Source organism: Myotis daubentonii, chromosome 21, assembly GCF_963259705.1.
Source record: "Myotis daubentonii chromosome 21, mMyoDau2.1, whole genome shotgun sequence".
Lineage (NCBI taxonomy): Eukaryota > Metazoa > Chordata > Mammalia > Chiroptera > Vespertilionidae > Myotis > Myotis daubentonii.
Genome location: NC_081860.1, coordinates 9,823,541 through 9,841,281, shown reverse-complemented (window position 1 = coordinate 9,841,281; position 17,741 = coordinate 9,823,541). Strand labels below are relative to the sequence as shown.

At 45.8% G+C, this 17,741-nt stretch overlaps 1 protein-coding gene across 1 annotated transcript in view; it reads right to left on the bottom strand.

The window, feature by feature from the left end:
- Positions 1-17,741, bottom strand: part of IQGAP1 (IQ motif containing GTPase activating protein 1) — a 104,496-nt gene that overhangs the window by 35,630 nt on the left and 51,125 nt on the right. The window contains exons 6-14 of the mRNA XM_059678159.1: positions 13,934-14,001; positions 12,574-12,687; positions 11,607-11,785; positions 9,933-10,017; positions 7,186-7,349; positions 5,671-5,755; positions 4,564-4,727; positions 4,004-4,164; positions 2,770-2,894 (exon numbers count right to left, since the gene is read on the bottom strand). Of these exons, the coding sequence (XP_059534142.1) occupies positions 2,770-2,894; positions 4,004-4,164; positions 4,564-4,727; positions 5,671-5,755; positions 7,186-7,349; positions 9,933-10,017; positions 11,607-11,785; positions 12,574-12,687; positions 13,934-14,001 (1,145 nt within the window). The remainder of the gene's footprint in view (positions 1-2,769; positions 2,895-4,003; positions 4,165-4,563; positions 4,728-5,670; positions 5,756-7,185; positions 7,350-9,932; positions 10,018-11,606; positions 11,786-12,573; positions 12,688-13,933; positions 14,002-17,741) is intronic.

The following is a 17,741-nucleotide window of genomic DNA, read 5'->3' as shown; positions in this document are numbered from 1 at the left end:
ATCAATCAGGTGCGTCCTGCACGCCCCCCACTGGGGATGCGCCCGCAACCAAGGTACATGCCCTTGACCGGAATCGAACCTGGGACCCTTGAGTCTGCAGGCCGACGCTCTATCCACTGAGCCAAACCGGTTCTGGCTAAAGTGTGAAGATTTTGATGAAACTGGCTTTATAATATAGTTTTCAGGTACATTTCAAAGTGTAGCATTAACCATTCTTGACTTACAAAAAGTCAGAGTTCAAGGGATCTTAACCAGTCACCCAATTCAATATTATTGTAGGAAAAAGATGAGGCGTAGGGATCTCTTCCAAGATCACACAGCACACAAGTGGCAGACGGAGGACCCACGCCCGGGGCGCCCTGCTCCACGCAGGGCTCTTTCCACTAAATCAGTGGAATGTTTCTCACAAGGAACACAAAGTAAACTGCAAACGTTCACCCCCATGGCATCTCAGTCAGCTGTGCTACTTCAGTAACGGCTCTATTGTGTAATCAAAACTTTGGCTGGTCTTTCTCCCTCGTTCCTGGAAAAGGGCCTCTAGACCAGTGGTTCCCAACCTTGTTTTGGCCACGCCCCACCTAAGTATCTCTGAAATCCTGACGCCCCACCGCTGTGACATATCCTATATAATAAAAGGCTAATATGCAAATAAACCAAACAGCGGAACAACCGGTCACTATGATGCTCACTGATCACCAGGGGGCAGATGCTCAACGCAGGAGCTGCCCCCTGGTGGTCAGTGTGCTCCCACAGGGGGAGCGCCGCTAAGCCAGAAGCTGGGCTAACGGCTGGTGAGCGCAGTGGTGGTGGTGGGAGCCACTCCTGCCTCCGCAGCAGCACTAAGGATGTCCAACTGACAGCAGGGAGGGGGCCTAAGCCGTCAGTCAGACATCCCCCAAGGGCTCTTGGACTGCGAGAGGGTGCAGGCTGGGCTGAGGGATTCCACGCCCCCCCCCCCAGTGCACAAATTTTGTGCACCAGGCCTCTAGTAATTCTTATAATTCAAAAAGTGAGCTCCTATTCACGTGGAGGAAGCCTCAAAGGCCATGCACTTGGTCTAAATAAGCTTCCAAAGAACATGGCATCCATGAGAGAGAAAAATGAAAGAACGAAAGGACAGTTGAAGTACTGAGGAAGAAATCACTAAGAAATTGTTTTAAAAAATAATAAAAATATGACATGATATAAAAAATAGCAAATAAAGTTCCAAAACATATGAGAACTGAACTGCATAATTATGTCACAATATATGAGGCCCCTAGAACCATACGAAATGCAAAAAATTCATTGTTAATAACTCATTCTCGAATTGCCCCCCTTAAAAATCAAATTGCCCCCCCCCCCCACGCGGGGCGTGTGCCCCACGTTGGGAACCACTGCTCTAAACACTTAGAATTTCCCAAGTGACAAAAATAACTTTGTCATTCATGCCAGGCCCTGGAACCACCCCTGAGTGTACGCTAGCCAGGTGACTTCCGGTGGGCCCCTAAGTAGTTTCAGGGTGGGGGCTGGCCATGCTCGAAAGGCCAACCATGTGATTAGAAGACTGGGTGGGGCTTTGAGCCATGTGATACGTTAGCCCAGCCTCCCTATCTCCAGGGAGGGAGGTGGTCTGGAAATGAAGTTCAATTACATGGCCAATGATACAAGCATCATTTGTCGGTGAGGAAGCCCCAATAAAAATTCTGGCTCCCTGAAGCTCAGGTGAGCTTACCCAGCTGTACTACACATCGATGTGCTGGCAGCGGGCATAGCCTGAGGACGCCCTACCTGACATCGCCCCACAGATCTCTTCCTTTGGTCGGTCCCGATTTGTATCCTTTCTAATAAAACTAGAATCATATGTAGAGCACTTCCCTGAGTTCTGGGAATTAATCTAGATATTACTGACCCTGAGTGGGTGGAGGAAACACCTGAATTTATAGCAAGTGGTTCAGAAATGCTGTGACCTGAGAAGTCCAGGACTCACAGCTGACGCCTGAAGTGGCAGGACCGTACCCTCAACCCATCAACACAACCCAACTCCAGGAAGCTAGTGTCAGAGCTACTTGTTATAATAGCACTTAAAAATAAAAAAACCTGCCCTAACCGGTTTGGCTCAGTGGATAGAGCGTCGGCCTGCAGACTCAAGGGTCCCAGGTTCGATTCTGGTCAAGGGCATGTGCCTTGGTTGTGGGCATATACCCAGTGGGGAGTGTGCAGGAGGCGGCTGATCGATGTTTCCCTCTCATCGATGCTTCTAACTCTCTATCCCTCTCCCTTCCTCTCTATAAAAAATCAATGAAATATATTTTTTAAAAAAAATTTTTTAAAAATAAAAATCCTGTTCATCTTCTGAAAAAAAAAAATATATATATATATTATTTTTTATTTTTTTTATTTCAGAGAGGAAGGGAGAAGGAGAAATAGAAACATCAATGATAAGAGAGAATCATTGATCAGCTGCCTTCTGCATGCGTAGGGGATCAAGCCCACAACCCGGGCATGTGACCTTGACCGAAATCGAACCCGGGACCCTTCAGTCCTCAGGCTGATGTTCCATCCACTGAGCCAAATCAGCTAAGACCATCCCCTGAAATTTTTAGTTATGACCTACATACCTCATGATAGCAGTTGCCTGGTGTTTTGAAAATAATATCCAGCCTTAGCTTTTGAGCTACACATATATTTCAATTTTCAAAATCCCCCCAGGAGACATGGTTAGAACTGGCTCATGGCATCACGCCACCTGGCACCGTGACACTTGGGGGATGGGACCGGAGTACTCACTCTCGTGCTCCTCCTGCACCACCAGATTCACGTGGTCCACGCAAGCCTGGATGTCGTTCCACGTAACAAACTCGTTCTTCTCTGCGTGTGCCTGGTCTTTCAGCTTCATCAGCTCATCCAGATACCTGCCCCATCCCCCAATAACAAAGACAATGAAGTGCAACAGATTCAAAGGGACCTCCAGGATCACTGTGGGTGACAGGAATGAGAAGACGTGGGGGGGAGGGGCGAGGGGGCAATGAGGGCGAGGGAGGGAGCAGTGGGCAAAGTATCCAAGAACACAGACAGTTACGGACCCCTCAGTTTGATATATTCTAGAGGCCAGCTCCGGGACTGAGTTACCTTAAAGAGAATGTGAACATGGAAGGGTATCACCTATTCTTAACAGCCTCCCAATTCCAAGTAAGACCAACTCTAGAATCAGAGAGAGGCAGCAGCTCCAAGGTAAGGAAATAAGGCCACCCACCAGCTAGGAAATGTAGGGGGAATGATGTATCAACAAGTCATCGTTCGGCAGCTCTTACTGAAGCACCGATTTAGGCAAGGATTATCAACTGGGGCCAAACGAACTAAGTCAGTGGTTAATGCGGAACTGCGCATGTTGCTGGTGCAAAAGGTGCAAAGAGATTATGACCTAGTGAGAGATATACACAGACATCCGCTGGAGAGATAAGCTGTCCCCTAAAGACCCATCTTAGTATTGTTAATGGCAGGACAGTAGATTTCACAGGAGTCCTGATATGAGAAGATGTGAAACACATACATTACCAAAAACGTTCAACTAAATCTCGACATGCCTTTAGACATAATTTCCAACTTACAGGAATAAGACAAGTCTTCAGAAGCACCCAGAACCAGAAGATGGGGCCTTTTATAGGACAACTGGCCCCCTCTCTCTGACAAATCAGTGTCGTGAAGAAAGGGACAATTCTGGACTCAAAGCCACCCAAGGGACACAACAGAGGTAGTAACACATGGTCCCGGATCGGGTCCCGGTTTGAACAAACCAGCGGAACAGTCTTGGGACAAGTGAGGAAGTATGAAGGTGGACTCCATTCAGAGGATGTTCCAGAATATTATGGCTTTTGTCAGAATATATGATAAAGTATAAAATGAATCGAAATAGAAGAAAAAAAAAAAAGGTGATCACAGCGACCGTGAAGAAAACCAGAGCTGACGGCCGACCCACACAGAGGTTCCAGCCGTCGGAGGATCCCGTCCGCTCGGCACCCACCTCTGACAGTTCTCCTCCTCGATGTTGGTCAGGCCCGTCACGGAGCTGCTCAGCTGCTTCCACACCGTGTTCATGTCTCCCGACTCCAGGGCCCTGTTGATGAGGGCCACGGACGACAGCATCTCCACCGCCACGGACAGCTCGGGGTGGGTGAGGCTATGCTGCTCAGAGGGCAAGAGGGGCACCGAGTGAGACGCGCAGGAGCACCACGGGGTCTAAGTTTCTGGTTAAAAAACTCGGTGTCCCTAACTACACCACGATGTGGGTGTTCAATTCCCTCCCACTGCTTTCTGTTTTGTTTTGTGGTTGTTGTTGTTTTATTATTTTAGAGAGGAAGGGAGAAGGAGAGAGAGAGAGAAACATCAATGATGAGAATCATGGATCGGCTGCCTCCTGCACGCCCCACACTGGGGATCGAGCCTGCAACCTGGACATGTGCCCTGACTGGGAATCCAACCGTGATCTCCTGGCTCATAGGTCGACGCTCAACCACTGAGCCACGCCGGCCGGGCCCTCCCGCTGCGTTTTGCTCACAAGCAGGGCAGGCCCAGCTCACTTACTTCAGGACTCTGCTGCTGCAGCGTTGCCAGCTCCTTCTGATAAAGATCGGCAGCAAATGGATACACCTGGGGCAGCTGGGCTTCGGGGTTCATTAGTTCCAGAACAGTCTTCTCAGCCACGCCCTTCTGGATGGCAGTGTTGATGGCCGCCACGGCTGCCAGCCCTGGCGGAGAACGGGGTCAGAAACACAGTCAGCTGAGGGAGCCCGAGGGGAAGGAGAGGCCAGCTGTCACAGAGCAAAGGTGCGCTCCGAGGATGACCTGCCACCCGAAGGGGAACTCCCGTCTTTAGAAAGCGGTCTCGTTTGGATGGGGGTGAACTGTAGGTATGCAGACTGCACCGGAACAAAGCCTTTATTAAAAGCAGTCTCCTCACCTAGACCTTCTTTCTGCTCCAAATCACCCGCAGCCAGCACTACTCTCACCTAAAACCTCCTCCTTTGCTGTAACTGCCAGCAAGGCACCAGCTTCTTCTGCCACTCAGCACTCTCCACCGTCTCCCCGAGCCTGACCGTACCCCACCCAGCGCCAAACACCTCCAGACACCTGAACCTTCCACACACCTCTCACCTGCTCACACTCCTTCCCCCTGTTGCCCGTATTAGCACACTGCGGACCAGTAGTTCCATTGCTAGCTTTACCCAGGAGCCAGATAAGTTTCTACTGAACGAGTACAAACAGCGTTTTACATAAATGTTAAAGGCACGCTTTAAAATCAAATACCCATTGCATTTTGAAGTTATTTATTACCTGTCCTGACAAGCTACTCTCTTTTTAAAGTAGGATATTTGTAAAACACTGTGAATGTGAAGCGAGAATTCTCGTGATCCGTCCGCAATGTGTTAGGAACATCCTTCTCTTTCATTCTCCAAATCTCACCCGTCAATCCCCGACTCTCGCCTGCTGCAGGTGTTTCCCTGACCAGCCGAGGTGCTTACTCGCTGAGGGGAGCCCCCGTGACGGGAGGAACCCCACTGTCAGAGGCGCCTGGTGGTGGATTACGGCACGGAGGCTGGGGTGGCGCAAAGGGTGACCTCAGACCCCCAATGACATGAAGCCACTGCCCTCCCCTCCTCGGGAGCCTGGGTGCCCAGCCGGGGGGCTTACTTCTCTGGTACTGCTGGGCGGCGCTGTTGGCAGCATCCACCGCAGCCTGGAGCTCCTCCTTCTGCAGGGCATCGGCCTGGCCACTCTGAGGAGAGCAAAGGACACTCCTGTCAACAGGGCTCCCGCCTCTGCCTCCAGACCAAGTTCTCCTCCCTCCGCAGCAGTCACCGGGTCAGAGCGCCACGGGGCCAGTGGCAGCCCCGCCACGCCGGGGGGAGAGCGACTTTCTGGATACCAGTCCATTTAAAAAGACATTTTGTGAGAAGCATCAAAATGTCCTGAGATAAAATGGTTACAGAATCACTAGCACACGTATGCTACTCACTCTGGCCAATACACGCTGGGAGTTTGTAAAATGTATGAGAAAGCCCCTCATATCTGTTCTGAAACCTACCCCCGCCCCAAAAGAAAAAACAGTCACACACAATCTGCTGTGCAGTGAGCAACTCCCCAGTGTTGGCCAGAGGAAATAGTGAGGTGCAGCAGTTTTTTAAAGCAGAAATTCCTGAAGTGAGAATGTAAAAAACTCAGGTTTCCCGATGGTTTTGGTGGGGGCAGAAGGGGAAGGCTTCGGGTGAAGGGGTGGTTAGATGGGGAAAGTCGGTATTGCCTATGTTCAGGGGATTTACAACTCTAAAACCAAACACAGCTGAAGACAATGTGTATTTTACCTGAGGACATTTTATTGATTGATTTATTTTAAAAGACAGCTCTTTCTTTTTAAATATATCTTTATTGATTTCAGAGAGGAAGGGAGAGGGAGAGACAGAAACATCCACGATGAAAGATAATCACTGATTGGGTGCCTCCTGCACACCCCTTACTGGGGATCAAGCCCGCAACCTGGGCATGTGGGCATGTGCCCTTGGCTGGAATAGAACCCAGGACCCTTCAGTCCGCAGGCTGACGCTCTATCCACTGAGCCAAACCAGCTAGGGCTACCTGAGGACATTTTAAAATCTAATTTAACCCTGGCCGGTTTGGCTCAGTGGATAGAGCGTGGGCCTATGGACCAAAGGGTCCCGGGTTGGATTCCAGTCAAGGGCATGTGCCTTGGTTGCAGGTTCCTCCCTGAACCAGGCCCTTGTCGGGGCTCGTGCAGGAGGCAACCAATCGATATTTCTGTCTTTCCCTCTCTCTTCCACTCTCTCTAAAAATCAATGGAAACACATCCTCGGTGAGGATTAAAAAACAACAACAAAACATAAATAAACATCTGAGACAAAACTGTGAACTGTGAAAACTAAGGCAAGGTTGATCTTTTAAATTATTACATTACATCAATCAACCTCATATCTATGTTAGTATCCCATTAACAAAATTTAAAGCTAAAAAAAAAGTCTCTATTAAATTAAGTTCTTAGTTAAAATAAGTAAATAAATAAATAAAAACCTAATTTCTATGCAGGAGAAAAGGTTACACTAGAAAAAGATGGCTCCGAAGTGTCTTTAACACGACAGCACGGGTTCAGGCGGAGGTGCACCCACCCTGCAGGTTGCTCCCGGGTCTGCTCACCTGTCGCTTCTGCTGCCTGTCACTCAGGAGCTGCTTCAGGTACCAGTCACTGTTCTGCTGCTGCAGCCCACGGAGGCCCAGCGCTGGGGACTGCAGGATCCGGAACAGGGCCAGGGCGCTTCCCTGATCCAAAGCCAGGTTCAAGTTTGCTAACGCAGAAAACGCTGCGGAGGGAGAAGGCAAGCGCTTGAGAAAACACTACGTTAACATTAACAGCCCAGGAGAGTTTTCCTTCCCCCAAACCAGCCTCTCCGCTCAGATTAGGGAGCAGAACCAGACCGCCTTTGTTCCGGGCCGGCACAGCCGCCTAAGGTCTGGGGACTGGAAAGAACCTTGAAGCCATTGAGCTCCCAGGGGCTCCTGCCAGGCTGCTCATCAGAGGTCACAGATTCCTGGAGCACGCAGGCCCCGGGCCTACTTAAAAGCTTCCAGATGCAGACAGCCTGGCACCGCTGTGGGGGCCAAGTCAGAGGCACCCATCGACACGAATACAGGCCTAAGTTCCCTCTGAAACGCCAAGTGGTTGTCTGGAGCGAACTCCTAAACAGGAGAAGGTCTCCCACAGAAATGGACCACATGTTTGGACAATTTTGTTCCAAAAGTATTGTTAGGGAGAACGAAGAGGGCAGAGGAGGGTCAAGGATATGGTGACAGAAGATCAGACTTCGGGTAGCGAGCACACAATGGAGTGTGCAGATGCCCTATGATCAAGTTGTACCCCTGAAACTTATAAAACGTTATTAACCAATTGTTACCCAAAATATTTAATTATGAAATTTGAAAACTGGCCCGGCCTGAGTGGCTCAGTAGTTGAGTGTCGACCTATGAACCAGAAAGTCACGGTTAGATTCCTGGTCAGGGCACATGCTCAGGTGGCAGGCAGGATACCTAGTAGGGGTGTGCAGGAGGCAGCCAATCAATGATTCTCATCATTGAAGTTTCTCTCTCTCTCTCTCCCTCTCCCTTCCTCTCTGAAATCAATAAAAAAAATATTTTTTAAAAATTGTGTGGTTTAGTCTATCTGTGCTATGGGAAATTTGAAAGGCGTGTATACTATGAGTTGGAATAGGTACTACGGTCAGAATTAAACTGGATCTTGAATGCCGGGTACAATTCAGATTAGAAAAGAGAGAAGATATGAAGGCCTTAAGTAGGGAGATCACATGATTAAAAAAAAAAAAAGCATTAATAATACTAATATTTATTGGGTACTTATTAAGTACCAGGCAGTTTACATACATTATCTTATCATCTGCATGATTCTCTTCTCCAGGTGCCCGATGCCACACCGCTGCTGAGGAGGACAAGAGACCAAACCCCAGGTCTGTCCAACTCCAGAGCCAGGCTCTTAATGAGCCATGAAATGAACAGAATAAACACAGGAGACGACTGGGTAAATGGGTCTCCATGGAGTTGTATGCTAGAGCTCTGCACTGGGTCTGGCGAGTCATAAGGAACCAATGCAGGCTCTTGGGCGGAAGAGAGACAACATGAAAATAACACTTTCAAGAAATTAATTTTCTCAAAAAAGAAATTAAATTTCTCAAAAGTGTGCAACATATATGCAAATATCAATATGAATAGTACAATCTCATTTGTGTTTAAATATGTGTTTTGAAAGGGACGTGCATAAAAAAAATCAATAGTGGCCTAACCGGTTTGGCTCAGTGGATAGCGCGTCGACCTGCAGACTGAAGGGTCCCAGGTTCGATTCCGGTCAAGGGCATGTACCTTGGTTGCAGGCAACATCCCCAGTAGGGGATGTGCAGGAGGCAGCTGATCGATGTTTCTCTCTCATCGATGTTTCTAACTCTCTATCCCTCTCCCTTCCTCTCTGTAAAAAAATCAATAAAATATGTTTTAAAAAGAAAATCAATAGTGGTTATTTCTAGGTGACAGGGGTCTGGTTTTTTGTTTATTGTTTATCTCTAGATAACTTGTACTAGTCTCTAAAAGAAAAACAAAGCTATCACTGTGCATTACTTTAAAAATAAAAAGGATAAAATTGCTCTTCAGCGTTTTTTACATGTATGACACAGGGTGAGAGTGAAACAAGCCAAAACGATCAGTCTAGACCAGTGGTTCCCACCCTTTTTTTGCCCACGCCCCACCTAAGCATCTCTAACGTCCTGAATCCCACCCCGCCACCCCCCATGGCATATAATTCTTATTATTCAAAAAGTGAACTATTCATGTGGAAGAAGCCTCAAAGGCCATGAACTTGGTCTAAATAAACAAGCTTCCAAAGAACATGGCATCCATGAAAGAGAAAGATAAAAGAACGAAAGGATAGTGGAAGGACTGAGGAAGAAACTAAAAAATTGTTAAGAAAATAATAATATGAAGTGATATGAAAAAATAGCAAATAAAGTTCCAAAACATATAACAGAGAACTGAAATGTATAACTATGTCACAATATATATTTATAGACTATCTATGAGGCCCCTAGAACCATAAGAAATGCAAAAAATCCACTGTTAATAACTCAAACTGCCCCCTGTTGGGCGTGTGCCCCACGCTGGGAACCACTAGTCTAGAAGCTACAGCAATGAGAGCAGGTGGGGTGAGGACCCGCCTGAAGACAGCGGCAGCTAACAGAAGGCACGAATACAAAACAGTCACAAGCAGCAGTTCCTAAACAAGCCCACTAACGCTGACAAGAAATAAACTAAGTCATCCGTCCAGAACAGATCAACACTCGCAGTACTGCTCTCCCCTCAGGTGCCTGGCTCAGGGTCACACTTACTGTTGACTTTGTTTACGTTGCCTTGAATTTCCGCTTGAGTGAGCAGCTCCTCATAAACATCCCTCTCTCTCTCAGAGTTTTCTGTCTGAAAACGAGTTAAAAGTGCGATTAGATTAGCTCAGCTCTCCAAGGACACCACAGAAAGACACTGAACTCCTGCCCCACCGTAACAGAACCAAGAGCAAGGAAAGGAGGTGCCTTAAATCCGTAGTAAAGCCCTAGCCGGTTTGGCTCAGTGGATGGAGCATCAGCCTGCAAACTGAAGGGTCATGGGTTCGAATCTGACCAAGGGCACGTACCTCAGTTGCAGGCTCCTCCCTGGCCTAGGCCCTGGTTGGGGCGCATGCAGAAGGCAACCAATTGATGTGTTTCTCTCACATTGATGTTTTACTCTGTCTTTCTCTCTCTCTCTTCCACTCTCTAAAAATCAATGGAACCCTAGCTGGTTTGGCTCGGTGGACAGAGCGTCAGCCTATGGAGTGAAGGGTCCCAGGCTCCATTCCTGGTCAAGGGCACATGCCTGGGTTGTGGGCTCGATCCCCCAATCAATGATTCTCTCTCATCACTGATATTTCTCTCTCTCTTTCCATCTCACTTCCTCTATGAAATCAATAAAAATATATTCATAATAATAAAGAAATAAATCTGTAATAATAAAAGCGTAATATGCTAATTAGACCAGACAGCCAAACGACCTTCCGGACATCCTGTCAGACAACCTTCTGGATGAAGCCAGGGCTGCGAGGGCCGAGGCAAGCCGCTGCGGCTGCCGAGGGTTGTGCCCCTTGCACGAATTTCATGCATTGGGCATCTAGTAAATAAATAAAAATCAATGGAAAAAATATCCCTGGGTGAGGATTAAAAAATATATATATAATTAATTCCGTAGTAGAGAACTAAGTGGATTGCTACAGTACTATAACTAAAGCATAAGAAGCAGGTCCCCTTAAGGACAAGCCCTGGGTTCTCCCAGCGCCAGGCAGGCGAGAGAAGGAAGCTCCAGCGAACTTGTCCTACCCACACAGCCCTGCCTCAGACTGCGCAGAACGGGCCCATCCAGAGACCAGCTCTCAGACCCTCTCATTGGTGTGCACAAAATTCAAGAAGAAAGTAGAAGTCAAAGTGGAATCTAAGGCCAAAAGACTACATCCTGTGTAAATCCATTTCATTAATATGAATTTCCCAGGGAAAAGCTATAGTGATAAAAAGAGATTGGTAGTTGACTGGGGTCAGGGGTGAGGCATGGAGGACAGACTTTTACTGCAGGGGCCTGGCAAGTTTTAGGTGATGGTTACATAACCACGTGTACTTGTCAACACTCGTCAAACCATACACTTAAAATAAGTGAATTTCACTATCCTGTACATTATACCTCAATAAAATGGATTTTTAAAATCAAACGAGAAAAGAACATCAATTAGAAAGAAGAGCCCTAACTGGTTTGGCTCAGTGGATAGAGCATCGGCCTGCGGACCGAAGGGTCCCGGGTTCGATTCCAGTCAAGGGCATGTACCTGGGTTGCGGGCACATCCCCAGTAGGGGGTGTGCGGGAGGCAGTTGGTCGATGTTTCTCTCTCATGGATGTTTCTAAGTCTCTATCCCTCTCCCTTCCTCTCTGTAAAAAACCAATAAAATATATTTAATAAAAAGAAAGGAGAGATGTCCCACTTTTACCCTGTTTCTGGCATTTGTCATCTTGTCGTGCTTGGCCTGGTAGAGGACGTCCTGGTAGGTGGAAGCCGAGGACTCTTCAAGGTTGACAAGCATGGCGTTGGGGTTTTTCAAAGCTGCAAAGGTGTCCGCGGGAACTCTACGGTCCACAGCTTCGTTAATAGCGATAACGGCAGCATGGACTGCAAATAGATTAAAAGCACAGAACACCGAGTGATACAGAGTATAGGATATACGTTACACACACACAACCACCCTGCCACACAACATGACAGAGGGGGCTTGCTTTCATAGAGAAATAACACCTGGGGTTGGAGGAGTGGCTCCCTGGGTCCTGTAAGCCCGGTCCCTTCCTGAAGATGCACAAAGCCAACGCTCTGAGCCACATGTGGGACGCTGAATTTGGAAAATCCCAGGGAAATATCCACAAGAGAGCCTTGCAAGGAGCAGGTGTTAGGGAAATGCTCGCCCTTCATCATCATGTAAACACCATAAAAAAATAAGCACCTCAAAGAGGCACTAAAATGTAGACCTCACTAAGTGTTTCTATTATAATCAAAATCAATCACTTATTTCCAAACAATAGCATAAAAGACAACAGCGGTGTTTAAAACTAGACCTACTCGCCCTAGCCGGCTTGGCTCAGTGGACAGAACGTTGGCCTGTGGACTGAAGGGTCCCAGGTCTGATACCAGTCAAGGGCACGTGCCCAGGTTGTGGGCTCGACCCCCAGTATGGGACATGCAGGAGGCAGTCAATCAATGGTTCTCTCTCATCATTGATGTTTCTATCTCTCCCTCTCTGAAATCAATAAAAATATACTTAAAAACAAAACACAAGCAACAACAAAACACCTAGATCTACTGACCTAAGCTTGCTAGCAAAACGCCTAACGTCCAAGACCATCATTAAAGTGCCCATCACTGAAAGTGGTGGCAACAGTCCCATCTGAGCCCCGTTTCTCCCTTACGTGCAGCTTCGTCCACGGAGAGCTCGTTGGCCAGGATGCCCCCGATCTTGCTGAAGGCAGGCATCTGGATCCCGTACTTCTCCAGCTCAATCTTCATGTTGTTGATTTCTTCTTCTACAGGAGAGAAGTGAGACCCAGGCAGACACGTTAAGCGCCTTTCCAAAACTCAGAGAAGGAAACAGATCCTTCAACTACAAAACCTGGATAAGATGGACCCTACCCCTCAGGGCTGTTAAAAGGATTAATGAGACAGCATTTAACACAGTCCCTGGTACATAGCATGCGCTCAGGAGGAGTAAACTATTACTACTATTATCAAGAGCATAAAAAATTAACTACAGCAGGAGAATGGCCCTGCTGAAAACTGCTTTTTCCAAACGGCTACTTATGGCATTTCCCACGATCAACCTATGAGTGGAGCCATATCAAAGGAAGCGCCACGAGAAGTGAATTCGTTCCAAGCCGGTCGGCATCTCCATTTTTACAGTCAAAACCACTAGCGACTATTAAACAATTTCGTTTCGACGGCAGGAAGCCCAGTGATAAAGAAAACAACATGGAAGGTCAGGCCCTTGCCCCAGGTCTGGTGAACGACTTCCCTGAGAGGAAAACCAGCACAGATAGAAGTTTTGTTGCCGTTTTTTATACTCCCAGGCCTATGAAAGGATCACCAGTTTGAAAGATTTGAATCTGTCCTACCCCTAACCAATATCACCTCTGGTCTTTTTCCCCCCCGAGCCCCCATCTCTTCAAGCATCTGACTACAGCAGGTAATGAGAGGAAGCTAAATAAACTAAAATTACCCAAATACGTAAAAATTACAAAAGTGTCATCCTTGCCTCCTCTCACTCCCCCACCCTAGCTCTGCCCCCAGGAGATGCCTGTTGGAAGGAAAGGGTTGGAGGAGTGGCTTTTTTCACAGCACAGAAGCACTTAAAGTTACGTGTTAATACTATATATATACATATATATGTATATATGTATATATGTATATATGTATATATATATGTGTGTATATATATATATGTACACACACACACACACACACACACACACACACACATATATATATATATATATATATATATATATATATATATGCGCGCTAATATTATCCCCAACTTAGATATAAGAAAACCAAGACTCACAAATTATACCCAGGTCATAACTGAGAGGAAAGAGCCTGAAATCCCAATTTTAGTGTTCTTTCCTCCACCCAGAGGGGAATGCTGTTTATACTGCTTTCATCTCTGCTGCCAGAGTATTTTTAAAGCCCCGCGTCATGAAGATCGGTTTTGTTGACTCTCCAGGCTATTTCCACATAAATTGAGTATTTCCTGCTGGGATTGCAACTCCTTACCGGTGAAGTCAACCTTTCCATACAGGTCCTGAATCTGAGGAGCCAGGCCTAGTTTGAACAGGTACAAACTAGAAAACACAAATATGCAAAGTGTTAGGCCTCCAGCCATACCTGCCCCTGCTGTTCCTAAAGGGGGAAATCGGCATAAAGAACAGAAACATTCAGCCCTAGCCGGTGTGGCTCAGTGGATAGAACGTCGGCCTGCGACCTAAAGGGTCCCAGGTTCAATTCCAGTCAAGAGCACATGCCTGGGTTGCGGGTTCCATCCCCAGTGCGGGCGTGCAGGAGGCAGCCGATCAATGATTCTCTCTCATCATTGATATTTCTCTCTCTCTCTCCCCCTCTCTCCCTTCCTCTCTGAAATTAATAATTTTATATATATATATAAAAAACGGAAACATTCTGAACAGAGACTCCCAGGACACCACAATATTCCCCATTGCAATTACCATACTTTACCTCACAGCCTTTTTTTAGTTTTACATAATAACATTGTCCTAAAAAGTCACATAATGTAATGCAAAGGGCACTGGGCTGGGAATCAGTAGACACAAGTTCAAATCCAAGTTCCAGTAGGAATCTAGTATGTGATTAAATGTTAATATAGATGTTAATATAATCATTGTTAGTGAAGAATCTTCACTTTGGGTTACCTTCCTGTGATCAATGTTTGAAGTAACAAGACATTTTAGAAAAGTCTCATGAAAATGATTCAGATTAAAAGAACATATTTAAACTAAATTCTTATTACCAATGAAAAAGTATCAAGTAATTTAAGAGTTTTAAATAGAGTACATATATATACTTTCCTCTTAAATTAAAATCTACTAGACTCTCAGCTTCACGAAGGCAGGGACAATAAATAAAAACCTTGTTCACCAATGTCTACTCAGAGCCTTGCATCTATATATATAAAAGCCTAAGCGACTGGCTGACTGCTTGACCGGTAGCTATGACAGACACTGACCACCAGGGGGCAGACGCTCAACGCACAGGCATGGAAGCATGGAACAGACTGATGCGTTTCAGAGGGAAGGGGGAAGGAAGGAATCTTAACCAAAGATTTTATTAGAGGCCGGGTGCACATATTTGTGCACCGGTGGTGGGGTCCCTCAGCCTGGCCTGCGGCGATCAGGCCAAAACCGGCAGTCCGACATCCCCCGAGGGGTCCCAGATTGTGAGAGGGCACAGCCAGGCCGAGGGACCCTACCGGTGCACAAATCTGTGCACCGGGCCTCTAGTATATTAATAAATATCAATCACTATCTCAGAGGGACTGGATGGATAGATAGATAAATAAATAAATAAATAAATAAATAAATGCACATAAGCCCGAGTTAAGTTAACTGGATTGTAAGGCCCCAACATCAGAATCAATAAATGAGAAGACATCAGAAGGACAGTTTATAGGGAGGGCCATGAACAAGACATTGACAGTCCAGCAATCAGGGAGGATATAGGAAGTATCTAAAAGCCCAGCTGGAGGGGCCCAGTGGTTGAGCGTAGACCTGTGAACCAGGAGGTCACACGCCAAGTTGTGAGCTCAATCCCCAGCAGGGGGTATGCGAGAGGCAGCTGATCAATGATTCTCTTTCATTATTGATGTTTCTATCTCTCTCTTTCCCTCTACCTTCCTCTCTGAAATCGATAAGAATATATACTTTTTAAAAAGTATCTAAGAAACAAACCACAGAAACTCAGTAAAATGGTTTGCAAATAATCTATAAACCTCAGTATTATCTAAACAGAAATATTTATAATGCATATTACATTCACAGAACTGTTCAGAACTTATATTGTATAAAAAAATGTATAATCTAAAAAAACAAAAACAAAAACCCACAAATGTTCTGAACATACATTCCAATTTATGCATCCACAGTAGCTAATAATTTTCTCAGGTAAGTACAAATATAAATCATATTATGATTAAGTGCTTTTCTTCAGAGTACAATGCTCAAGATGGAACTATACAAGGCTCCTCTCTCAGAAGATTTTGAATCTATTAAATAAATTTTCCAAACCAGAAAAGCTACTAACTTCCTGTGCATACACTGAGTGGCCAGATTATTATGACCAACCCATCAGTACAATGAAGTGAATTAGTTATGCAAATAATAATAATAATAAAACCTTGAGAGTATTTGCTTAGGAAGTTTTCAGTATTCAGTATTTTTGGAAGTGTCAATGAAGTACTAGATGGGGTGGTCATAATAATCTGGCCACTCAGTGTATAAAATGTTCCTTTCTATATTTTACCCACATAATATGTTCTACCTAAAGTATGAGTTCTTTTTCTCCAGGAATTTCTCCCTCTTATTCCTACTTTAAAACAGGAAAGTGAATGTCACCTTCACAGCCTTAAGAAGTGTGTTAGCTTTCAATGTCCTCGGCAGTAAATTAAAGGTGTTCCAACAACATCACCAGCGTGTGAAAGGGAGAGAAGGTAAGGCCCCGGTGCCATCTTTCCGTGATCTCGTTTTGAGTACTAGGAATATTTTAAGGAGATGCTGAAGCTATGGGTGCAATCGTCATGGCCACCTAGATCTTCTTGCCCAAAATCGAAAGTACTAAACCTCCAAGCTGGAGCTTCACAAATGCTAACGGTCCACCCCCACTTCTCTGGCTTTGTTCCCGCTCTCCTGCGCCCACTTTTACAAATAAGCTGTTAGGTGCCCCTGCCCATCGGCCTATAACGGAGCTCAGATCTCCTTTCCTTTTCTCTTTTCCTATTTAAGCGGTATGTTACGGCAACAGGGGCGGGGAGCTGTGCTAGCCTATCCGGATTTCAGTTATCTTTGCTGACAGCAGAGTAACTCTGAAGTCCCTATGCTAATCTCAAAGATGATTACTAGCCCTAGCTGGTTTGACTCAGTAGATAGAGCATCCGGGTTCAATTCCAGTCAAGGGCACAAGCCTGGATTGCAGACTCGATCCCCAGTAAGGGGTGAGCCAGCAGCAGCCAATCAATGATTCTCTCTCATCATTGATGTTTCTATCTCTCTCTCCCTTTCTCTCTAAAATTAATAAAATATATGTTTTTTTTATAAAAGATGATTAATAAAGGCTCTGAAACTCAAACACAGCAGCTGATTGGGAAGCAGAATCTAGTACAGGCCCACGATCCCATATCTAAAATCTTTGGGCCAGATATGGATTTAGGACTTCTCAGATAGCAGAAAGGTTTACAGTGTACACAGGATTATAAAACCCCAGCAAGCTTTGAGGCAGCCCCCCTAAACAAATACATTGCTTTTCTGCAGAGAAACATCCATATAATCATACCAAGTACATGAATTCTAAATAACCTCAATGAATTCTGATCAGATTTTGCCCACAAATGAGGTTGAACCAAAGTTAAACTTAGTTCTCAGGGCTTTTAGGGTTGTTTTTTCTTTTTAATTTAAGATAAAGATCTGTGGGTCTATCAGAGGTTCTCAACCTGTGGGTCGCGACCCCTGAAAATACATCCTGCATATCAGATATTTACATTACGATTCATAACAGTAGCAAAATTACAATTATGAAGTAGCAACGAAAATAATTTTATGGTTGGGGGTCACCACAACGTGAGGAACTGTATTAAAGGGTCGCGGCATTAGGAAGGTTGAGAACCATTGGATATGATCCCAAAATCAGTTCTTAGAAAGATAACATATACACATGTAATTGGAATAATGGAGAATGGGGGTCTTATCTGAGAGTAGAATGTAATCTACAAGAGTAATTTTTTCAGGTGACTAAATACAGTGACTATCGCTGGCATAATGCCAGTCAAGACTGAAAGGCAGGGGAGGGGGGAAGGGAG